General features: G+C 42.7%; 1 protein-coding gene across 2 annotated transcripts in view; it reads right to left on the reverse strand.

The window, feature by feature from the left end:
* Positions 1–24,870, reverse strand: part of B3GNTL1 (UDP-GlcNAc:betaGal beta-1,3-N-acetylglucosaminyltransferase like 1) — a 228,675-nt gene extending 203,805 nt beyond the window's left edge. For both annotated transcript variants that reach the window (XM_066618586.1, XM_066618585.1), the window contains exons 1-4: positions 23,710–24,870; positions 20,711–20,827; positions 19,655–19,754; positions 8,756–8,820 (exon numbers count right to left, since the gene is read on the reverse strand). In XM_066618586.1, coding sequence (XP_066474683.1) covers positions 8,756–8,820; positions 19,655–19,754; positions 20,711–20,827; positions 23,710–23,898 — 471 coding nt within the window. In that variant the 5' untranslated portion in view covers positions 23,899–24,870. The remainder of the gene's footprint in view (positions 1–8,755; positions 8,821–19,654; positions 19,755–20,710; positions 20,828–23,709) is intronic.
* Positions 24,871–26,052: the final 1,182 nt, after the last annotated feature.

Below are 26,052 nucleotides of genomic sequence, written 5' to 3' on the forward strand. Positions count from 1 at the left end.
GTGGAAGCTGGGCAACTGCCCCACGCTAGCCCAGCATCAGCCGGCACTAGGCTAGCATGGGCAGGAGCCTGGCGGTGAGGCTCGCAAATGGGATTGGGCTCTAAGTTGGCATGGATTTGGTGGACACAGTTAATAGATTTTATTTTTTACAGATTTAAATTTCAAAAGATGCAAGAAAAAGAGTACTTCACCTATCTGAATATTCTAAAATCTCTTATTGTCAGGACAAGCTTAATTTTGACTAAGCAGTTTTGATTTTCAGTTTCTCTTATTCTCTTACTGGTAGTTATAGTCAAAATAATGCAATGATCTATCAATTAGCCATGGTTTGCAAAAGCTCTGGAACAGTATCTGAGACAAAATTTTAGATTTCACCCACTGAAGTTTTAGTGACCGGGACACATTTATGGTGGTTTTTCAATTATTCTCTCAAACACTAGTTTACACTATTAGGCTACTTCGTCCACATTCGGTCTCCACTTGAGGTGATTTCAGTTTGTAAACAATTTAAAATTAAAATCACCTCAAAAGTTTAAATCACCCTTAAACTATCTTCAGAAAATAAGCACTAATCTAAAGTTACTAAAAAGAGCTTGAATATTTCTTCAATGATGATTTCAACATATTATTTTCCTTATATTTAAGAAAACAGTATTTCTTAAACATTGCTAGAGATAAATTAAGCATTTGAGCTTTTCAGAGTTTTTCTTCAGAGTCACAAAACAGGGAAAACAAGGTATACTCCTTCATATGATTATAACAACAGACCCACTACTTTCTTATGTGTAAAGAATTATGATTTTGAAAGTCATTTGAACACATTTCTCAACAAAATCATGCTGGCAACACAGGTATAAGAATAAGTGAAAGAGAATGAACCATTATAAACAGCCACTAAACCAGAAACTGCATTTCATAACATACACCCAAAATAATCCAGAATTATAGGAACGTGATGATTAAATACATGCTTCCTGTTCTCCAAAGCCTATTTTGAGCAGGAAAACAATTTGTTGAAAGAAGAAAGAATGAAAAGATCTTTATTTCACATAAAAAGCCAGCAGGGATTTCTAAACAAGCCCAGATGTGTTTCTACTAGTGGGGGGCCTTCCATGATCTCAGTCACCTTCCAGGAAAGCAGGCACTCGGTCCACATACATTTCTATTAAGTTTGCCTACTTTCGCAAGAGACTGACCCTGTCAATCTCCACCCACCAATGTTGATATATCTCTACATTGGCCAATACATACTACTGCAGTAGTTCTCACACATTTAGCACTGGGACCCACGTTTTAGAATGATAATCTGTCAGGACCCACCGGAACTGATGTCTTCTGGAAGTGACATCATCAAGCAGGACAAGTTTTAACAATCCTAGGCTGCAATCCCATCCACACTTACCCAGCTGTAAGTCTCATTTACTATCATTGTTAAAAGCAGGGCCTAGGAGAGGGGGGTAAAGGCGGTAATTTGTACCCGGGCCCAGGGTCAGAAAGGGGGCCCAGGAGCCAAAGGAGGGGCCCCAGAAAGTTCCTGGGACCTGACATTTTCCTATCTTACCTGAACTCACTGCCAGCGCATAATGCTAGGGCACAATCATGTACATGCCTTTTAACTGCTACTGCAAGCCAGGCCCAGGAAAGCATCCATGACCCTCCTTAAAACAGTGTCAAATCTGGGAGGAAACTGGCCTGCTATAGTAGCTCTTTGGCTTGTGGATCCCATAACCATGAAGGAGTGTATAGAAGCTCAGGGACACAGCTGTGGGGCTACAGCTGCTGCTGAAGTTCATTTTGATCCATTTTAATGTGAGCCTAAATACGATAATGCTAATACTCTGCAATCCATTTTCTATATTTCAAAAATTTCAGAGAGACACAGGAGCATGTTTGGTTTTCATTACTTTATCTAGCTGCTAATGCCGTATGGTTGGGTAGACCTGGACTCTGCATCAAGAAGCCTAGCAGACCTGAGCTCCAAAGACTATTGTGGCTGTCAGCACCTCCCCCACTTTGTCCTCCCCCCATTCTGCCTGCCCCCATTGCCCCCTTCCTCTTTGGGAAGGTGCCCAGAAGAAATTTTGTACCCCCTGCTAAAATGCCTCTCATAGGTCCTGCTTAAAAGAATATACATAGTAGCCTGTTTAAAGTACAGCTCTATAACATTTCCCCAAATGCAGTCACATATCATGATAGCATCAAGTCCAATATATTAAAAATAAAATATTGAAATGAATGGGGGACCCAACCTTAAACTGGCTCACAACCCACATGGTGGGTCCCGACTCACAGTTTAAGAAACACTGTACTACTGTATTTAGAGTCAAAGCAGGGCACTTTTAAGTATAGAAATAAAGGCTAATTATGCCAAGGTAATTAACCTGTTCAGATCTCACAAAAAGAGGAACCATAGACCCCCAGTTCACACACCATCACACCTTCAGGTCTTCTTATTTTTGCTAACTTGTGACCAAGTGAGTTTTTCACATTCTATACACAATCTCAAGCAGATAAAAAGAATTCAAAATAGACAATCCTTCCATCCACAGTAAATTTTTCAAAAAAGCACACAGCTATTTAACACAGCAGTTTTCAAACTCTCTAGGAGAGTTTGCACCGCTGTAAGTCCTTGTGGGGGCGGGGGGAGGCAGTGACATGATACCCAGGATCACGCCACTCAGAAGGGCTGCAAGGACTGGGATGCACTCACCAGTCCCTGCAGCAGCCTGTTGGGGGTACGGGGAGCCCTGCACGAGCGCCTGCAGGGCTCCCCAGGCTTCTAAAAGTGAAAGTGGAACGATCACACCCCACTTCCGGTTTTGCGGGGGTGGAGCGCAATCGCTCCACTTTCTCTTCTAACAAGCTTGTGCAGGGCTGACCGCACCCCTGATAGGCTGTTGCTGGGACTGATGAGTGCATCCCAGTCCCTGCAGCTCTCCTGAGCAGCCCGACGTCGCTGCCTCCTACCTGCCTCTTCCCTGCCCCGCCCCTTAAAAGAGGCCAGGGCCTTCAGGCTGGGGCATCACGACGCCCCAGTCTGAAAACCACTGATTTAACATTTTAATGTTATTCAAGGTGCACTTAACGGAGCAACTCTACCAAGGACAGAATTCTGAGCTGCTAGCTCAAAACATGTTAGTGCTATTGCCCTAACAAATTTTTACATGAGTTATCTCTTGCTTGGAAAGGCTCCATCTTTCCTTAAGTTTAAACAAAGTTTTTTAAGAAGTTGTAAGACTCAAAATACTTATATTATGGGTTGGTACAAGTACAATGAACAAAAGCAACTCCTGTTGCTGAGAATGAACATAGGGTGCAAAATTGGCTTCCTTGATGTGTCTCATTTCAAAATATTATACGTGGATTTCATATAACCTCAAACTATTTCATCATCACTTAGAAGTCTGCCATATGGCACTTGTAATTGCAAGAAGTACTGGCTGTCTACCTCTGTGAGGAAACTAAGGTTAAGCAAGGGTGGCAATGCTGGTCTTCATAGTCAGAGGCCATGCACAATCATCTTCACATGACAATACAGGTTTTTCAAAACTATTGCTGTGTAGTTCTCGTTGTTTAAATTCAACCCTAGCTAACTGCAGATGCAAGATGAAGCAGGAAAGAAGATACTGGTAAACTATAAGCCACCAATATTAGTGCCTATAAAATACAAAAGTTCAATTGTTGCCTTCTACAACTTGAGCCTCCATGACTTAAAGGAAAAGTGTTCAAAAACTCATTTGCTTCTGGGGCATAAAAATAAAGTGTTACTTTTAAAGGCAGTTAACAGCACATGGCTGAACAAGAACAAAAACGTGTCATAACTGTATAAACAGCGACGTGCCTACATCACTAACAGAAAACGGAACTTTAGAAAGGTTTAGAAAGTACTTAAAAGTACTCCATGAAAGGAAAAATATTTTAAGGAGCAATGATCTCTTCCCAGGTGTGATAAAGATTAGAAATCTCCTACTCAAATACAAAAATACCAGTCAGTAAATTCAGTGTGAAATATTAGCAAGTGAGTAAACTACAGACTTTTTTTCAAAAAGATCACAATTTCACGTTTCTGAACCTATGAAAGAACAAATATGCTGAAATGATCCCCTCCAATAATTTGCTGAAGGTTTTCTCAAGTGGTTAAGAGATCTCCACAAGAGAAATGGCAAATAAGGCTTATTCCATGTTGGCATCCTTTAGTCTCAGAAGACTATGGTATCACACTCTGAATGGTGGTTCTGGAACAGAGTGTCCTCTCCAGTGCACAAAGCCTGGGTAAAGTAGGTATGGAGGATAGGCTGTTACCCATGTAGCAAATCCCCCGTCTCCACATCGCTGAAATGGTCCAATGGAAAGGCAGAAGCCAATACGGTTGGTTTCAGCAGCGTTGCAGGAGTTGCCAAAACGTGACTGTGTTCAGCCATAAACTGCCTCAGGGACTCCGGCTCCGGACTTTGCCTAGAGGTTGACTCCTGAAGCCTTTTCCATAACTGGATGTAGCCACAAGGCTGTGGAGGTTTGGGATCAGAGTTTTCCTTCTCTCAGATGAGCTACCTTCCCAGGCTGACGAGTCCCATCTACCCGGTGGCTGTTTAGTCGCCTCTTACGACAAGTACAGACAAACTGAGGGCCTATTCTTATCCCCCAGCCCCCAGGGAAGTAAGGCTTATTACTGCACCAAGAAAACAGAACTGCAAAGGTAACAACCCAGTGGGAAACACAAGCCACCTTGCCACCATCATTTTACTAAAGGAAAAGAAAAGAAGTGCTAGAACAGCATACGTATATGTAGTACTGTATTGCCACTTCTGGAAGTTGCAGATATATTATTTTACTGCTTCTTTACCCAGACAAATCTTGACTGCTAGCAACTCACGCAAGTCAGGCAAGAACAATTTAGTAGCATGCAATCCAAAGTGAGTAAATGCCTACTACATCCTCAAAATGAATGACACACAGTTCCTTCTTACATTTTTGACAAATAGAAGAAATACTGAACTTGACTTTATTTTTTGGTCTATGACAAACTTTAGCATGCAGGTATAACTATATTTCCTGAAGGTCAGTTTCTTGATAATATTTGAGCACACTCCACATGGCTGGCACCAATTTTATTTTCTGAATAACTTGATCCTGAATTGATGAACTAAAACCAAGATGAAAAGAGGTATATGGGAGCAAACACAGACAATTCTAAGTCACACAGCTGGTAACATCTGTTTTTCAACAGTAAAAAACACAGCATCGAAAAACAGTTTCCAACAAGAACCCAAGTAATTCCTAGATGCATATCAATTTCAGGAATTTCTTTTTTCCCTCTGTATTGAATCAACACCATTAAACACAGAAAGAAGGGACATAACACACATTTGTTTATTAACAGATGTTCAAATTACTTCACAAAACAACTCTCTTAAACATTCTGGTATTTCCAAACTCTTCCACTAGACAAACATGCAAAGAGAAGTGGAGGGTGGGGGTGGGGGGAAGGTGACACACCCCCTACCTAATGAACATTTCTCCAGACTGAGTTGTGTTGCAAATTATAAATATTTTATTGGGAATAATTTCAAAAGGGTTTGAACAGCAATACACTTATACATATGCCAAAATAGATGGTGTCTGTGCTGGAAATATGCATCCATCTGAGTACTTTGGACACAAACAACTATTCCACCTCTATTTTTCTGGAGTGTTGCATGTTGGAACATTTCCAGGGAAGAAAAGGAAGGAAAATGTAAATAGTTGTTGTAAAGGTGCAGGCATTTTAAATATAGTAATGAGAACAGCTGTGTAAGAACTGAAACAGATGTACATTGATAAACAAACTCTCCAAATCCAAAAATCTGTGGAAATGCAAATACATATTCAGATCTCAAACATGTACAGACTTCCCTATTCATTTTAAAGTAGGGAGTAGATCTCATGTGCAAATGAATGCACTGCTGAAATGAACAGAGAATATCCTTGCAGCAGACAAGCTACACCCATTCAGCAGAGCTTCTGAAATGGGAACAGACAGACGAATTAGGGAATGCCTTTTTATTACATTGCATTAACTAGATAATTTATGTAGTTGCCTGGTTCATTACCATATCTACACAAACGCTCAACATTAATTTCTTCACTTTCTCCATCATTGAATTAGATATATTTGAACAGAACAAGCTGACGCACTTCTATGATCCTCATGAAATAAAGGATCCATGTTGGACAATCTGAGTAAACATATCTGGAAATGTGCTGCAAGTCAGTGGTCTTCAACCTTTTTGACTCATAAAGCATGAGACTGTGGACCCACCACCTATCCCACTGCCCCCCTCCAGAACCTGTCATGGATAATTGTGTAAATTAATTTAGAGCAAAGTGTGAGCCATTTTGTTCCTATCAGAGGCAGGCTATGAAAGGGCGCTTCAACTCCTCAGATTACTGGTCACTTTTGGGAAACCGGCCTCCTTTTATCATCTGCACTGCCCACAGGCTCGGAGAGCTTTCACACTTGCAAGATGTAACGCTCTTCCATTGGCCTTGTTAACGGGCAGGTTCAGTGGTATTCCCTACTCGGAGAGGAAATGCACGTGTGGTAGGGATTGTATTGAGAATGTAATACATACCTTTTTCTACTGCCCATTGCATGATGCTTCACACAAGAAATATCTAGGCCCATTGTTAGCTAGGATGCAGGGCTGGGAGGATTCAAACATGTTCCAGTCTCTCCTTTCCACATCTGAGTCCCTGGATAAGGTTGCTTCCTTTTTATCTGGGGTAATAGCCAGGCAGAACTCTGGGCAGTGTGTGAGGAAAGGACTGATGCTTATGTTGTGTTGCCTTTGTATATTTTTGTTTTGTTTTTCTCTGTTTTTTATGCCAATAAAGGTCTTACTGAACTGAACTGAACTGAACTGAACTCCTCAGATAAGGCTTCACAACTCCCTTGGGGTCACAACCCACAGATTGAAGAACACTGCTGTAAGTGATGGAGACATCTCACCAAAAAACCTATTCCAATACAAAGAGGCAGTTGGCCCCAAAGTGAGTCACAATACACTCCACCCATGGAAGAGAATGAACTTTCACAGTACATCCAACATTCCTTTCTGTATCCTGAAATGGAATGTTTAACAGCAATAGAAACCATCCCAGATGGGTTATCTTCAACTAAGAGTGCAATCCTAATTCCTTATATCAGTGCTTACCAGCACTGGCACAGCAGTGCCAATGGGACGTGTGCTGCATCCTGCAGTTGGGTGTCACTCAGGGAGGCCGCATCTCAAAAAGGATATAGTGGAAATGGAAAAGGTGCAAAAGAGGGCAACCAAGATGCTTACTGGGTTGGGGCACCTTCCTTATGAGGGAAGGCTATGGCATTTGGGCCTCTTCAGCCTAGAAAAGAGACGCCTGAGGGGGGACATGACTGAGACATACAAAATTATGCATGGGAAGGATAAAGTGCATAGAGAGATGCTCTTTACACTCTCACATAACACCAGAACCAGGGGACATCCACTAAAATTGAGTGTTGGAAGAGTTAGGAAAGACAAAAGAAAATATTTCTTTACTCAGCATATGGTTGGTCTATGGAACTCCTTGCCACAGGATGTGGTGACGGCATCTGGCCTGGATGCCTTTAAACGGGGATTGGACAAGTTTCTGGAGGAAAAATCCATTATGGGTTACAAGCCATGACATGTATGTGCAACCTTCTGATTTTAGAAATAGGCTATGTCAGCTGCAAGGGCACCAGGATGCAGGTCTCTTGTTATCAGGTGTGCTCCCTGGGGCATTTGGTAGGCTGCTGTGAGATACAGGAAGCTGGACTAGATGGGCCTATGGCCTGATCCAGTGGGGCTGTTCTTATGGTCTTATGAGGCCTCCTCAAAGTAAGGGAATGTTTGTTCCCTTACCTAAGAGCTGCATTGCCGTTATGTCAGTGCTGGAAAGCACTGACATAAGGGGTTAGGATTGTGCTCTAAATTTACTAGGCACCACCTGTTGGGAGGACTTATTTCCAAAGGCACCATGAGAGGCAACAAATTTAGTCTGCAGTAGAAGATAAAGAAGTATACTTAAACCATATTAGGTGCCTCACAGATGACTAGCAATGGAGAGCAGGACTGAAGGCTACAGAACAACCACTTTGCAATTGGAGAAAATTGCCACGCTCAAAGGAAACAGAAAATTATGTGACCAAAGGGTAGGGAAAATGCTTGCCTTTATCCATTTGCCTAAAATGACCATAGAAACCTTTTCCCCTTGTCAGAAAGATTTAAAATGCCATCCTACTTATGAAATCTCGTATGCATTATTACATTTATACTTAATTATCAACCGTGCCTCATCATTTCTCTTTAGAACATCTTTGCTTAGGACAAGAGGGCAGTGCTATCACTTCAGCCACATGTAATCAAGAACTCATCTACAGAATAGACAGAGGGATCTGTCATCAAAACTACTTTGTCCTTGTGAAAAATGAAAAGTTCCTCCCAGAAAGGGTATGAAATCAGAAATACAAGCTCAGAAAAGATCAACTAAGAAAATACCTTGCATATCAGCACACCCTGGGTTAGGATCTTTTAAATAAGGATCATCATGTTCCACATGTTTGGTGCTTCTAGAAACACAATACCCCACTCACATCTGTTCCACATCATTGGTCAAAGAACAGGAAGACACACACATTTAACATTTAAGAGTCACATTACCAAACTTAAAAGTTTATTTCACAAAATAAAAATTAAAAAAAAAATGTTCAACTTACAGAATCCAGGAAGCACAGGTAGGTCCCTGAGCTCTGATCTACTGCACAATTTTTGGCAAAGCCCACTGTTGGAAAAGGAAAGGAACAATATCACACAACTACCATTCCAATTTTAATTTTCTCTGCTCAACAACACTAAGTGTGAACAGAAAGTTTGCATGCGCACACAAACTGAAGATGCTTCATTTCCAATATTAAGGTTTTTGGTTTGCCTGTATAAGTACAGCCCTCATTAGGAAAACATATGCAGCTTCCTTATATGGAGTCAGCCCCTTCATCCTTACAGTTCAGTACTGTTCATGCTGACTGCCACTGGCTCTCCAGGGTTTCAGGTAGGATTTTCTCACTGACCTATGTGGAGATGCTGGGAATTGAAGTTGAATGTCCTCTACAAAGCACATGGTCTCCTGCTAAGTACAGCCCCTCCTGCAAATAAGCATTCACAGAGATCTGAGCCATACACCAGGCCTGGAATCCAAGTTCCATGACAATATTTTGTTGGCTGCTACAAGCTGCAATATCACGATCTCTCTGTGCAGCATAGATTGCAGGGCTATTGTGAAGATAAAATGGAGCTTGGGGACAGGCTATACAGTGAATTGTAACTTAGCACTCAATGAACAAAACGTATTTCCCACTATTTATACAGGTATTTATATACCGCCTTTCTTTGGTTGTCAGATTTCTCCTCAGACTTTAATCCAAGGCGGTTTACATAGGCAGGCTGTTCTAAACCCCAGTAGGGATTTTTACAATTGAATAGTTCTAGCCTCTTCAAGATTCTCCCCAAGATTGGATGTCCACCCAGGCTCCTCAGCATCATCATCATCTTTCCACAAGGACATGAAGGGCACTGTTGTCTTCGATGGCTCCACATCAGACCCTTTTGACATCCGAAGCGGAGTGAAGCAGGGCTGTGTTCTTGCACCAACCTTGTTTGGGATTTTCTTCGCTGTCCTGCTGAAGCAGGCCTTTGGAACTGCAACAGAAGGCATCTATCTCCGGACCAGATCAGACGGAAAGCTCTTCAACCTCTCCAGACTGAGAGCAAAATCCAAAGTCCAGCTGAAATGTCTGCGTGACTTCCTCTTTGCCGACGATGCAGCTGTCACTACCCACTCTGCCAAAGATCTCCAGCAGCTCATGGATCGTTTTAGCAAGGCCTGCCAAGATTTTGGACTGACAATCAGCCTGAAGAAAACACAGGTCATGGTTCAGGATGTGGACTCACCTCCCTGCATTACAATCTCTGAGCATGAACTGGAGGTTGTCCATGACTTTGTGTACCTTGGCTCAACGATCTCCGACACTCATTCTCTCGATACCGAGCTAAACAAGCGCATCGGTAAAGCAGCTACCACGTTTTCCAGACTCACAAAGAGAGTCTGGTCCAACAAGAAGCTGACGGAACATACCAAGATCCAGGTCTACAGAGCTTGCGTCCTGAGTACACTTCTGTACTGCAGCGAGTCATGGACTCTTCGCTCACAACAGGAGAGGAAACTGAGCGCTTTCCACATGCGCTGCCTCCGACGCATTCTCGGCATCACCTGGCAGGACAAAGTTCCAAACAACACAGTCCTGGAATGTGCTGGAATCCCTAGCATGTATTCACTGCTGAAACAGAGACGCCTGCGTTGGCTTGGTCATGTTGTGAGAATGGATGATGGCCGGATCCCAAAGGATCTCCTCTATGGAGAACTCGTGCAAGGAAAGCGCCCTACAGGTAGACCACAGCTGCGATACAAGGACATCTGCAAGAGGGATCTGAAGGCCTTAGGGATGGACCTCAACAAGTGGGAAACCCTGGCCTCTGAGCGGCCCACTTGGAGGCAGGCTGTGCAGCATGGCCTTTCCCAGTTTGAAGAGACACTTTGCCAACAGTCTGAGGCTAAGAGGCAAAGAAGGAAGGCCCATAGCCAGGGAGACAGACCAGGGACAGACTGCACTTGCTCCCGGTGTGGAAGGGATTGTCACTCCCGGATTGGCCTTTTCAGCCACACTAGACGCTGTGCCAGAACCACCTTTCAGAGCGCGATACCATAGTCTTTCGAGACTGAAGGTTGCCAATACAAGTTCTAGTCTTTGATAGAACTCCTTCTTCCAGCTGGATTCCTTCCCAGTCTGGCCTCTCTCTGGCCCTTCACCTCCCACGCTCCACTTGACAGCAACTCCTCTCTGCCACTTAGGGTCAGCTCATCAGTATATCAGCGTGTCGTCAGTTCTTGGGTACTTCCAGTTGTTTTGAACCGGCAGCCTCAGATCTTCAGGCATACAAGGCAGCAGCTCTACCAACTGAGCCAGACCTCCTGCCTAGCACAGCAGTCATGTGTGTGCTCCCATGCTGCACCAGAACCACACAAGCAAAAGATACTGCAAAAACTTCCCTCCCCCTGCAGCAGTACCAATCTGGATTTGGGCTTCTATTCACTGCTATTCACGTTTTCTTTAAAAGGGCAGGGCCTCATGATGTGATTAATACGTCTCCCTGAGTCTTTTCTCTCTTCCAAGATGTACTGAAAAGAGGGAGGAAGACATGAGTAGCATTCAGTAGGTAGAGAAACAAGAGGCTGATAACTAAAACAGACATGAACTCAATTGCGCAACTTAACAGCAGGGGCTGTCCTACAGGGAGGGGCACGAAATGGGGGCAAGTAAGTAAGTAAATGAGGGAGGCCATAAAATGGAGCAAAACCATGGCAGGAGTACAGGAGCTTCAGTACTTTGCTCCTACTAATTTTGAGTACAATGTGCCCCCACAGATGTGTGATTTTTACACACACAAAAACTACCAATTGGATTTTAGTGGAAGGTTTTCCCCCCATTTTAAGATAGTACAGGAGAAGCACAATCGGGTTCAAAACTGTAACAGAGGGAAAACTACTAGAGCCTCATTCCATTATCACAATTTTGCTCCATTTCACAGGTTCTACCCCTAAAAACCTCCCCCCATGCAGTTGTGTAATAAATAGGACATGTCTAACTAGGCCCCCAAAAGAGAAAGGCAAAAAGTGAGAAGATTCAAGAGAAAGAAGACAAATTATGTGAAAGATCCTCTTTTGCCCTTAGCATCGAAAGGTCTAGAAGACAATACCTCATAAAACCAGTTTATTGTGAAAGTTCGATAAACTAGATTATCAGTCCTTCAGGGGCATAAACCTGGTTCAACTCCAAACATATGGGCACCACTTACAGGCTACCATTTTGGTCCCATTGTAGAGGTGGGGAAGGGAGGGAATGTCTCAAGATTACTTTAATTCAATAGTCAGGACTCTTCTATCTCAGGTTGACCTCTCAGTTTCAGGATACCTCCTACAAACATTATTATTACCTTAAAATAAGAGCACTGAATATAAAGACACAAAAACACAAGGTAAAAAGTATAATTTCATTTATGCCAATTACATTTTTGGAGATTGTGAATTTTGATCTGGTATGTTCCACCTGGTAGCTATTCTCCTGTCAACAAAGTATTGCCAGGTATCCAAAAGTACATTAAAAAGTGACTCAGTTCTAGCCTTTCCTTTTCAAGCATCTATGTACTTGAACATTACATACAGACATCATGCGCCCATGTCCTTGGACATCACACACTAATTTCTAAACCATTTGAACAATTCAGTGCTTGTCACAACTAAATTTGAATTTTTGGCAAACTCAGAAATACATTACCACATCCTTAGCTGATTAAGCAAGTCTGAACATGCTTACTGAAAGAATCCATAGTTTTGAGCAATTATCTTCCAAGGAAGAAAATGAACAGACCACAGTTGAACAACACAACTAATCCCACCACAGAGTAGTAACTGCTCCAGCAGGACAAGTTGTACAATAGTAACTGTCCATCTCTGCCTCTGCACCTCTACATATCATTTGCTTGCATGTGGTGAGGCAAAATTATGCAGGAATTAAGGGCTCTACCATATGCTATGAAATCAGTCCTGCATCACTACTACAACTCATAAATTAAAGGGAAAATAAAGAGGTGACATAGTGATAAATTTAAATTTCACTCTCTTTTTAAATCACCTGCCACAACAGATAACTACCACCTTGGTCAGTATTTCTGACACATGGAAGTCAGAGAAAGTCATGATATGCACACATCAATCAAGATGAGGGTTTAGGGATTAGCAACATGGTCAGCATTCAGTTTCTTACTCCAGAGAAAGAGAAACTCTGGGTGCTACCCCATGCTTTTAGATCATTCCAGTTTCAGGTCAATTCACGTCATGGAGAGAAGAAAGGGACAGAGAAGAAATAGCTTTATTTGTTCTAAGTTCCAACAGTGTTTTTGAAAAGTGCTTAGATTAAACATATGGCACCTCAAGTTTTAGTTATGAACTGCTTGTAACAACAGTGCCTTATTGATAGACACAAGAATAGGATTCCAAAACAATTTTATTTTGTATTGAAACTGGATACTAAAAATCAGTCTCATGCAATGAATCCCGTGTTTGGCATAAGCAAAGAATTCACTCCAATATTGCCATACTGATGAGAGTCAAATGTTTGTGCCAAGGCTTTGCATTTCATAAGGCCTGCTTACTTAGTGAAAAGAGCTTGTTACCATGGTCACAGGAGTAAAAACCTAAGACCCCGTGAGATATTAACATTCCTCACTCTTGGAAAGAAGTAGTCTTGTGGTAGTTTCTTCAAAGCCACTGACCCTTTCTTTTGTGAGAGTTTTTCCCTTTTGTTTTCCTTTTTCCTTTTCCATGACAGAAAAGACTCAGAAATGAATCTTAATCCAGTGTAAACAGTCCAAGACGTGAAGACTGTCACATTGTTTCGTTATTGGAGCTGCTCCTTTCAAAGGAAGTACTCCCTACAAGTTTTAACTACTCCTAACCACAGCAAAGTAAATCACTAAGAACAAAGGGGTCACAAAAATTTCTAACTAAATTGGCTCCCCAAATGCAAATACAAATGAGCTGCTCTTAGGTGAAAAAATTGTAACTGCATAGCAACCTGCTTTTCAAAAGATATACAATTTTAGCAAAACGTAGCTTTTTTCCATCTCGTGTCAAACTAACTGAAAAAATGTGCAGATTTGTACCTTCATAGTTCATTGTAAACTTAGGAAATTATTTGCAAATTCAAAGATAAATTACAGTCAAACAAAAGGCCCCCTTCAAGTGTAACAGATAATCTACATAGAAAGAAAGCAAAATAATGCCTTGGTATTTAAGCAAGGGAGAAGGCAAGGAAGAAATGAAATAATAAATATATCATTCATTTACTTTCAACAGAACACGTTTGGAGCTGGGCCAAAAGACCAGAAGTAGACACACTGGCATCACTAGGGGGTGCGGGCTGCACCAGGTGACGCGCTGGGGGGGGTGTTGCGCCCTGGGGGAGGACGCGCAAACATCACGGGGTTAGGAGCTACCGCATCATGCCATACACCGTTGGATGTGGAATAGCCAGCGGAGTGCAATGCAAAAAATGGAATTGAAATAGCTCTTTTCCTTCAGAGGTATGGCCAAAAAACCAGAAGGAAAAAATGCATGGAGCACTTTCCTATGGAAAGTGAAAGTGAGCCTTATTGCGTGTTTACTCGCAAGTAGGCATACTTGCCATAGTCCATCGGAAAGGGAAGGCTTCCAACGACACCACAATGATCCAGATCCAATGAATGCAGCCCAAAAAAAACACCCGAGAAGCTCCCCCCTCCCAGCTGCAGGTCTGAGTCTGAAACAAAGCCACGTGGCAGCGTTTACTCGCAAGTAGGCAGACTTGCCTTAGTCAAGGCAGGCTGAGAGGCTCCAAGGACATCAGAATGGTCCTCATCCAATGAGTGCAGCCCCCCAAAAACAAAGGAGAAGGAGGTTCCTCCCTCCCAGCTGCCTCCCTCCCAGTCTATGGAGCCTTATGGAAAGCAAAGCAGCCTCACAGTCGCGTATACTCGCGAATAGGCAGACGTGCCTTGGCTGGTGGTCAGGCCAGGCAAAGGGGAATGTGAGGACACCAGAAGGGTCCTGATCCAATGGAGTTGGAGTGCAACAGACGGCAGCACCCCAAAAAAAAGAACAAAAAAGAGGCTTGAATGGTAAAGGGAAAGTTTTTTATTTTGCACTTGTGAAGCCAGGTGGGTCTGATGTGTCTGAAATAGAAGAACTTTAAACTGGGCACTGGGAGGGCTGAAGAGCTCACTGATTCTTTTTGGGGGGGTTGTTATTGCAGGCAGACTACAGAGTAAGCTCCATTGACCACTATGGGACTTACTTCAGAGTAGACATGCATAGGATTGGGCTCACAGGCTGCAATCCTACCCACACTTTTCTGAGAGTAAGCCCCATTGACCACTATGGGACTAACTTCAGAGTAGAATCACTTGGTGGAACAGGACTGGCTCCCCCTTATTTAATTATTTTATTTTAATTTAATTATTTATAATAATTTATTTTAATTTGCTTGATTATGTCACTTCTGGCCATGACATCACTTCCAATGGGTCCTGGACAGATTGTCATTCTAAAATATGACCATCATGTTATATATCAAACAATGAGTAATTTCATGCAGAATGCAATGAAACATACCACATTGAGATATCTGTGTTCTAACAAAAGGTACAGCCAAAAGATCAGTGGGGGCAGGGCGATGGTACATCACCATGCCCACCTGGGGCACTGCCCCACCCACTACATGGGGTGATGCACAGGCCTCCCGCACCAGGTGACGTGAATCCTAGTGATGCCACTGAGTAGATAAGTCATACTACACAGATTGGAAAGAAGCAAACCCCTCTGAACATAAGAGCTTGGCTGCATTAGGTTAAAGGCCCATCTTGTCCAGCATCCTAATTACCACAACAGTCTATCGCCTCTGGGAAGCTCCAAAATACTGAAATGTAGATCACCACCTGTCAATGTTGTATTTGTAACTAGTTAAAGGGCACTTATTTATGAGTAGCTACAGATCCATCATATTTTATATACTAAGAAAGGTTGGAAAGTTCCCCCAGTTATAAAAACTTTTCCCAAACCCGTTTCTCACCTTTTCACTACCTCAGGCAAAAAGAGATATTAGACCAGGTCTCCTTTTCCAAGTCTACCCAACTATTTGGTCCTCAAGTCAAACACCAAAATGGGAACAAAGAAAGCTACTCTCTAAAATACTTTTTTTTCCCTGGGGCTAGGGGGTGAGTACTCCACATTGAATTGAGGAAAAGGGAAAGAAACAGATTACTTTTGGGGGGTACAGAAGGAATATGAGATATATATTTTTCTTTCTGTGTAATTCTGAAGCTGCCTTCAAGAGGATCACCACCTCCCCCTATCATGGGATCCCTGCTGGTGACAGCCAGGTTCCTAGTGTCAAAAGTGGTGGATAGGTTTGGCCCCAACTGCAGTGCTGCTTCCATATGTAGTCCTTTATATTTTCCCATAAGAGAATGGGTGAAGCGTACTCAGAGATACCACTGATGTGGAGGCCAAGAACAGACTACTGGGGCCAGGCAAGCGACATGTAACAGCAATACAAGACAGAAAGGAGTAAAGCCACAAACAGTGAACTTCCAAAGGCATGATGGGTGTGGGTGGGCAGGGTCTAAAACTGGCTTGACTTGGAGAGAAGGCAGTCAACACCATTACCATAACCTTCAGGGAGAGTTGTATAGGAGCAGGAGAGCCCTCCAAGGAGACAGCAGCAATAGTGGCAGTGTCAGAGTGGGAGAGAGCTCATTTTCAATGAGGACATTGAATGAGAGGTAAAGGGAACAGGAGATCATGGACCGTGACTGCTTTCTGGACAAAAGAGCAGCAATTCCAGAGGGAATAAAGCAGTGGTTCTCACACATTTAGCACCAGGACCCACTTTTTAGAATGAGAATCTGTCAGGACCACTGGAAGTGACGTCATGACCGGAAATGACATCATCAAGCAGGAAATTTTTAGCAATCCTAGGCTGCAATCCTACCCACACTTACCAGGAGTAAGTTCCACTGACTATCATTGTTAAAAGAATATACATAGTAGCTTGTTAAAAGTACAGGTCTGTCACATTTTCCCAAATGCAGTCACATACTATGGTAGTATCGTCATAGTATGCTAAATATGCTAATATGCTAATATGCTAAACCTAATATGCTAAAAATAAAATATTGTAATGAATGGGGACCCACCTGAAATTGGCTCATGACCCTGACCCACTGAGAAACACTGGAACAAAGAAAGGGAAGGATGTAGCAAATCGAAACTAGATTTGGATAGAAAGAATAAGAGATGCCACGATGATGGAAGCAAGTAACAAAAAGCTAAGAACATAAAATTGGGGTGATGGACACAGAAATAGGAAACAAAAGGAGAGTGGCTTGGTCACTAATGACTGATGCCTTCTGGCATGACGGCTGCTGCCCATGTAATCACATGAAGACTTGAGCCATTCATCCCTAGATGAGGCCAAGGACTGAACTGCACAGTACACACAAATACAAGTAGCAGAACTCCATCTAAAGCAGCGGTCTCCAAACTGTGGACCACCACATTCAAAAAAAGGTGTCCTAGCATAGCGCCTTCTGTTCCATGCCCAGGCATCTTATCTTTCCAGTTGATTTGCTCAGAAACACAAGCTCAGCAACCACTTCTGGTGTCCACTGCCCCAGTAGGCTCTGCACCCCAATTTCTGGGTGGAAGCAACTGCCCAGCATGAGTTTCTGAGCAGATTAGCTGGAAAGATAAGACACTGCAGCATGGAATAGAAAGTGCCACTAGGGGATGTCTTTTTCTGTAAACTGGATCCCATCCGCAGACCGCAGTTTGGAGCCTACAGATCTAAAGAAAAGAGTTCTAGAAGGGGGAAGTTTGGAAACAGAGGGAAGGAAGGAAGGTCTTTGCAAGGTCAATACATATATTCAGAAACCTTTACAGGGGAAGCAGCTGGGAAAAGGGAATTGCAGCAGAAAAGCAGAATGGAGGAAAAGGGTTAAACACCCACCCTTCATTCACTACTTCTCCACTTCAAATCCCCTCCTCCCTAGGCTATCTTCTAAAAAGAGGAGACCACCAGGAGTATTTGTATACAAAATATGTACTTCAGCCCTTACAAAAAGTAAACAGTAAAACTGAAATTTTGTTTCCTTCCCTTTTCCTTTAACCTGCAACTTCAAAATAAGCATGATTAAGAACCAACTACAGAGATGAATGCAACTACAGAGATGAATGAAAAGTAATGCCAGGTTTACCTTACATGAGATATTTACAGTCAGTTCTCTTTATATGCAAATTCGCTTATCTGAGAATTCACTTATCTGTGAGGGGGGGAATTGCCATCTACTCTCATTAACTGTGACTCTGTGCTCATTATCTGCAAACAGGTGGGACAAGAGAGGTTCTGGAAGAAAAGTGACAGTGGCCTCCTCATGAGCAGGAAAAAGGGCCAGAGCCATACAGGGCGGGAGAAGAAGAGAGCGTATACAGTATATGGTAAGGAGGGGAGAGGGTTTCGGTAATTATATCCAGCCAATTATACTCCTCGTTTTTCAGATAGTTGTCTGGATTGATTCAGTTTTCCACATCGAACAGGCATTGGGATTGCTCCGTGGAGAACTGTCAGACACATCTGTGTCCACTTCCAGACTTGCTTCACCATTTTAGGGATTCCAGCTGAGCCTTCACAACCCTAGTGATGATGAGAAACCAATGATGAGAGGTCTCTGGAAGGCCACCTGAGAGCTGCTCTGGGGCTGGGACAAGCCCAGGGAAGGAGTCAAGAGACAGGTGGAGAAGGGTGAAGCAACCCCCTCCCCATTGCTGAACTATGAGACCTCGTTGGTGGACCAGCAAGCTTCAATGAGTCAAGGGATAGCCAGCACAGAGGAGGAAGCATCAGATGTTGATGAGCCCTTGCTATCACCCAGCCCCATAGACTTCAAGATATGATTCAGGTTCATAGAGTGTATGGTGAAGAGGGTCCTCTGGAACCTAACCCCATTTCCCCCATTGGTTCAATGATTCTGTATCTGCTAATTCAAATGCACTAGGTTTTCCAGGAACCTAACCCTAGCGGATAATAAGAACTGACTATATATGCTTATTGAAAGGGAAGCACACAAATACTTACTAAATAAGAATGCATGGGAAATATATTTTAGAATACAAATGAAGCATTTCCTAAATGCATTTTATTCTTTTCCTCAAGTCTTATATTTCTTCGTCCCTATAAAACCAACAGACTGTTCTTTTGCCATCTCACACAAAAGGACAGCAAGCTTTAAAACTCAATACAAAACATTTACAGTTCACAGCCCACTGAGCTGATCTTCATTCTAGAGTGGTCACACTTGGCAATTCAACTTGAATCCATTACTTACCAGCCTATTACAACAATTCCAAGCTATTTATTTAGGCACAGATCCCAAATTTAACCTTATTTGTACTTTTTCAACCTATGGGACTAGCACACAACAGACCTGGCCTTTTTCCAGTCTGCAGCAAAGACTGTACTTCTCAGTTCACACAACCTTCTAGTTGCTTAAACCAAGCTTCATCATACATCATTTACCTCTCAAACTACAAACACTGAAACTGACTAGAAAGCAGAGGGACAGAACATATTAATTACTAGTAATGTAAAATATAGATCATCTTAACTATTTTCTTTTGCCAACAAAGAATGATTTATTGTGGGATTCTAGACCCATTAAGCAGAAGCCCCATTAATTTTCAGTGGAATACACTTTCACATAATGAAATTAGGACTATGTCCAATTCTGTCTTGCCACATAAAGACAAACATCAGTGACCTCAAAAATACAGTAGTCACATTTGACATTTATAAAGGTGGAGTGAAAACAAGATATTACTGAAATGCCATCTGACTACAGGGCAAGTTGCTATGCTGAGAACAAGATTGTCTTGTTACTCTATTAGCCACTGCTCTTTAAAAGGTACCTACCTCCTCTTGGCTGAGATGAATGATGTCCTCCAATGTGTACCCGAATGCCCACTTTTTCCAGCAAAATCTTCCATTTTTCTATGATACTTATTGAATTGTCCTGGAAAGAAGGGACACTCAAGAATTAAGTTTGATTTTAACATCTAAAACGTAAGTACTTTAAGAAACAGGTTAACAATACATTCCTAGACTTTGATAGCTGTGTTAAGTTATAATCACACATAGGTCAGTAGTAGAGCCCCTATTTTGCATGCAGAAGGTACCAGGTTCAATCTCCAGACAGGATTTTTTTTCTCTGTCAAACTTTGGAAATCCACAATCAATCAGTATCAATAGTAATAAACTAGACACACCAATAGTTTGATTCAGGGTAAGGCAGCTTCCTATGTTCTTTACCAGCGGTGTCTGAACTCATGACTGCTGCACCACAAGAAAACCATCCTTGTTTCAAGCAGCACTTAGCACTCCACTGCACTGCTACTAATCTGTTCAGCTGATCTGTACAGTGGAACGCTTTGGGCAGTCGTGTCTGTTGCATCGCCCCATCAGGCTTTGTGTCTGGATTTCCGGGCAGATGCAACTGTCTAGAGCAGAGGTCTCCAAACCCCAGCCCGGGGGCCAGATGCGGCCCGCAGCAAGCCTCTTTCCAGCCTGCAGCCAACCTCTTGTCCCCTGAAAGTCTCTGGCCCACTCAACTGAACATGACCAGAACTGTGCTCTGATTGTGACTGCAGTGTGTTCTGAGGGTCAGAGAGGTTGAGGCCATTCATTCATTTATTCACTCATCTAAGTTCCATCTCTAATTTATTTAAATTTTATGTTTAAATTTTTTTTTTCGGCCCTCCACACCACACCAGATATTTGATGTGGCCCTCTGGCCAAAAAGTTTGGAGACCCCTGGCCTAGAGCATTACTCTGTAAATACAGCTGGATGGATTAGTAGTAGTGAGGCAGAATGGTAAGTGCTGCTCATGATGGGAAGCGCTGTGGCCCACGGGTCATAGTCTGACAAATACTGCGCCTAACTAAACAATTATTTGCAAAAAGTGTACATACCGCACTAGCATCATTAAAAACAGAGAGTTCAATGGAACCTTCGAAGTCTTGCTCCAGAACAGATTTCAAGCATTCGTCCAGCCAGCATTCAGCATTGTAAATGGGCAGAATTACAGACTACAATGAATAAGAATATATTGTACAGCATAAGTCAATAAGCATTACTGCTGTTTTCTCCCTGCATTACCAACATAACAATTCATTTATTATATCCATGGTCATCACATTCGTCATCAAGTAGAAAACAAAAGGTGCTAAACACTCTCTTGCTAAACAATGACTCTTGTCATTTACTAAAGTCTTGTTTTATATTAGTTAATAAGTATTAATTTTAGAAACATATGAAAGTTCCTGTTTGGATTTCTGCTTACTTGGCAAGTCTAATCTGTCTTGTCAAATTAAACAGGCAGGGTAAACATACTTTAAAATACATAAATTCCATTCCACACAGCTTCACTCCATTGTTAGAGGTGAACCTGGAAACAGCCAGACCGTCTGTGATCACCCAAGAACAGCCCTATCCTATCCTCTTGTTACTTTGACAATGCAGAGGGTTGATCACAACCATTATCTTAGCATCCTGGACTAGGATAGAGCTTGACCTTCCCAAGTCATTCATTTCTAAAAACAATAGAAAATCCCCCTCCAGCAGGAAAGCCATGGGGATAGTAGGAGCAGAAGCCCCACTCTTCCAGCCTTAGAACATGACACAGAGGGGTCATGCTAGTTCTGTTCCCTCTCTAGCCCCACAAAGCTATTTATTACAAGCTTCTTCCCACCCTGATATATCAGAGGCTGCATTCAGAACTAAAATACATGCAAAGAATTACTGACTTAATTTCACACCAACCTCTTGCATTCAGATTATATCAGCCAGAGACTGCTGTCCCAAACCTATCACAGTTCATAATCAGTAATAGTAAACAAATTCAATATTTCAGAATCCTCTAGTTAAAATTAGATTTCTTATTTTCAAAACCACATTAACCTAACATTATTATATTGGTATGAAAATATGTCATCTTCTTAACCGGTAATATTAGCGGCAGACTATCCAGCCTTAACAAGTTTGCACTTTAATTACTCCCAAACTTTTTCTAACCAAATAGCCTCAAAGCAAAATCTATGCAATAGGCCTATGGGGAAAGAAAAAACTAACCCCTCTTTTTCATTTAGCTGCCTTTTAAGCTAGATTTCAGTGTTTAATTTGTACAGAACCTTTACACACAGGCCTTTAAGTATACTACTTCCCCAGATTACATTCTGATTCTGTTCTGGAGGTTGTCTGGACATTGGAACATAAGGAAGCCAAAACAGCTGGCACTTGCCAGCCCAGCAAGAGCACCTGTGCAAAAGCACCAAAACAGATGGACTGCACCTACATGAAAGTGCCAGCACAGCTGTCTGTAACTCACATACCTGTAAGTTTGAGACTACCTAACCTCTGCGAAAACATGACCTTGCATGTCCTACTTTTAGGAGAAGCTTACCATAGCCTGGATAATATATGTGTAAGGATATACAAATCTACTTATCATGCTTACAAGGGCAAGCATCCATTCCCCATGTGATGAGCCCTTGCCCGTCTTGCCTTGGAAGAAGGCAAGGGATCACCCCTACAGATGTGCTGTGCTTCACAATTGCTCCAAGTGCCTCCAGAGCTTAGCATGACACTGGGAAATCCTTGACCTCCTTCTGAGCTGTGAAGATTGGGGCTGGGAGTCGTCCCTACCTTTATAGCATACTTTGCAATCACACCAAAATGATTCCAAAGGTCAGCATGACATCCAAAACAAGACACCACTTCTCTCCCAAACTGGAAGAGGGGCAGAGTCAAGGCAATTGCACACTAGGCAAGCCAAAGTGTGCAGATGCCTATATCGATATCCATCTTGCAAAGAAGCAACGCATTTAGCAAAATTCCGGAATCTAGCTCAAACAACACACATCTTCCCAAGGAAGCCACCATGTTTAAACACACCAGAAAGAAAGAGTTTAGAGACAAATCTTACCTTAAAATAAATTTTGAAAAGATTTACTTAGGATAAGCAGAAGATTCATATTATGAGCACACTCAAGAACACAAAAGTTTTTCACGTCACTCTTGTACATTAGTACAATGGGAATGCTCTAGTAGATTATATTACAACTATAACACGGAAAAAAACCTTTAATAAATCATGAGCTTTAGTTTTCAAGTAACTCAAAAGCTTGTATAATCCAATGTACAACTATTCAGAAATAAATCCCACTAAGTTCTCAGGTACGTTTGCACAGGAAGATATGTATGCTACCTTCAGGTGATCTTGGGCCAGTTATTATCTCTCAGCCTCACAAGACTGTTGTGAGAACAAAAGGAGGGAAGGAACTATGTACTGTACAACACCCTGAGCTCCCTGGAGAAAGTGTAGTGTAAAAATGTGAAAATAAAAACAAATAATAGATTATTAGCACCTAACTAAACACTACATACAAAAACATGTGACAAAATCCCAGAGGCTGACTTGCTTCTTTTAAAAGACAAGCTGATTAGAGACAAAGCGATTTGCAGCAGAGAAGCTGCAGGTGGGGAAAGGGTTTAGCGCGTGTACGCGCGCGCATGCGCGCACACACACACACATGCAAATTTATGGGTTTCAAAGAACCCTGGTTCTTTTTTAGAGTATGTAGCCTTCTAAAAATAATAATGGCTGTCAGGATTGGTTTTGGTACTTTTGGATGCAACATTTACTTAGGCTTTAGTGCTACTGGTCTACACCCAAGAGCAGGTCTTCAGGTAGTAAGAAAAAATCTTAAATTTCTTGCTACTGTATTTAGGCCACTCACCAGACAAACAAGCAGCTTGCGGCATTAAGGCAGTACAACTTTTTGTTGCTATGTAGCAGCCCAGAGGCCTAAACATACCTGATGTCAAATATACTTAGCTTTGCAATCCTTTCACAAACTTTGCAAACATATAAAAACAATCAAAGAGAGTGTAAGAACATGATTGAACATACCACCTGAATCCTACTGCTTTCTCTACTCATGGGTGTAACTGACCGCAGTTGAGGACAGGCCAGTATGGGAGGAGATGAAATGGTTGGACCCTTGCACTCAGCCAAGCCAGGACCACCAGCACAAAGGTCTTCTTGGAAAACAGGAGGCAGACAACAAGGTTCTCCAAAGCTTGTTTTCATCATGTCCATTTGTGGCTATGCTCAACAAAATCCAGGGTTAGAAAATAGGGCACGCGAATATAAAGAGAATGTGGCATCCCACTGGGATGCAAGATCAGTTGCAAGGCCTTGGATTCCTAATGATCAAGCATAGCCCACTTTAGTCCTGCTACTGCATAGGCAATACAAGACGTTACAATTTTTGCAACAGAGTGTAAGAAGGGTTAAAAAAATATGATTTTACATTAAGGATGAGAGTGAGGGTGCTAATAATAATAATAATGCGATGAGCACAGATACCATCAGCCAATTACAAAAGGCTGCCTTACTGGAAAACAGCACATACGCTCCAGCAACATTGGTAATGTAACAACAGGAAGACAAAAAATAGCTACCTATCCTAGGCCCTTGGGAAGGACTCAAGAGGTGGATATAAACAAATTCCAGTTAAAAACAACATGACTGTACAAAAATATAATAATATTAAAATACAATAAAAAACAAAAAATAGCTGCCTATCTTAGGCACTTGGGAAGGACTCGATAGGCGGATAGGTACAAAATCCAGTCAAAAATAACATGATTGTGCAAAAATAGATAACAACACAACCAAGAACGGGAATGGAAGAAAAAGGAGGTTCAACACCCCAGAAAAGTGGGGGGGGGGAGAACTTAGGAAGCCACAACCAAGGCCCTCCTGGCACCTGTTCTTGGGGTGCCACAAGAGGGTTTGCAGCCTTCGCAGCCACAGGGTATCAGGGCTACCCCTCTGGGAAAGATCAGAAGGGAGCTGGAGCCTGGGCAGGTAGAAGGATGGAGGGAAAGAGGACAAGGGGGGCAGGCAGAGAAGGTTATGCAGGAGGAGGGACTGGGGTGGGGCTCAGGCCTGCAGCCGCCGCCGCCAGCCAGCCCCCCGGGGCGCCTTCCCGCTGGACCCGGCCGCGCGCTGTGCCGCTTTTCCCCGGGCGGCCAAAGCGAAAGCAGTGCTTCTCCTCCGCCTCCTTTTCCCTTCGCGGAGGCGTAGAGACAGCAGGCAAGAGCGACTAGAGGGAGGCGCCAAGCCTGGCACTCCTTCCCCGATGGAACGATGAGAGCGCGCGGACTGGCTGGCTGGCTGGCTGCTGTGATGCTCGCCGCGAGAAGGAGGCTGGCGGCGGGTCGTCCGGAGTTGCAAGGGCTGGCCATCTGCACACGCCTAGGCACGTCTACTCGGAAGTAAGCCCCACTGAGTTCAGTGGGGCTTACTCTCAAGAAAGTGCGCGTAGAATTGCACAGCCTCGGTAGAGTTCTTCTTGCTTATGTTCCTCCCTGTGACCAAATGCGCTTTAAAATAACATTAAATTTTTTTTTTTTAAAAAACACACTGTGGCCCCCTCTGCGCATGCCTAGAGACACTCTCTTCACAACTTCTTCGTACCTGAAGGTTATATGTGCACCAACACACTTTGTCCATCGGATCTTTTTCAAAACAAAACTTTGCCTCCACCCCAAGAAAAGGAATTTTGGACACACTCAGAGGTGTTCAGCTCAAATTATCAAAATTGGCAATGGTAGTTAGTTATGCCCAGGTTGACCAGATCCAATGGAGGACAGAGTGCCTATACCTTTAACCATTGTATAGAATTTGGGCAGGTGCAGCTCAGCATGGAAGGCTTTAAAAAACTACACCTGCCCAAATTCTTTCTATACAGTGGTTAAAAGTATAGGCACTCTGGCTTCCATTGGATCTGGTCACCCTGGTTATGCTGTATTAATACAGTAGAACCTCTTTAAGTTGACCACCCAAGGGACTGGAGGAAATTGGTCAACATAAGAGAAAAAAAGTCATTTAAATATTATCATGTTTAGCTCCCAGGACAACAAATGCAAGGCCAAGTTATTACTGAGATTGGATTTTTAAAAAGTTTTATTGCAAATATCAATGAGAATTGATCCTCTTGTGATGCTTACATCAGACCCCTTTGACAGTCTGAGACAAAGAGGCAAAGAAGGAAGGCCCATAGCCAGGGAGACAGACCAGGGACAGACTGCACTTGCTCCCAGCGTGGAAAGGATTGTCACTCCCGGATTGGCCTTTTCAGCCACGCTAGACGCTGTGCCAGAACCACCTTTCAGAGCGCGATACCATAGTCTTTCGTGACTGAAGGTTGCCAATACAATACTAATACTGATGCTTACTATTTAT

The sequence above is a fragment of the Tiliqua scincoides genome, chromosome 2 (genome assembly GCF_035046505.1).
Source record: "Tiliqua scincoides isolate rTilSci1 chromosome 2, rTilSci1.hap2, whole genome shotgun sequence".
NCBI lineage: Eukaryota > Metazoa > Chordata > Lepidosauria > Squamata > Scincidae > Tiliqua > Tiliqua scincoides.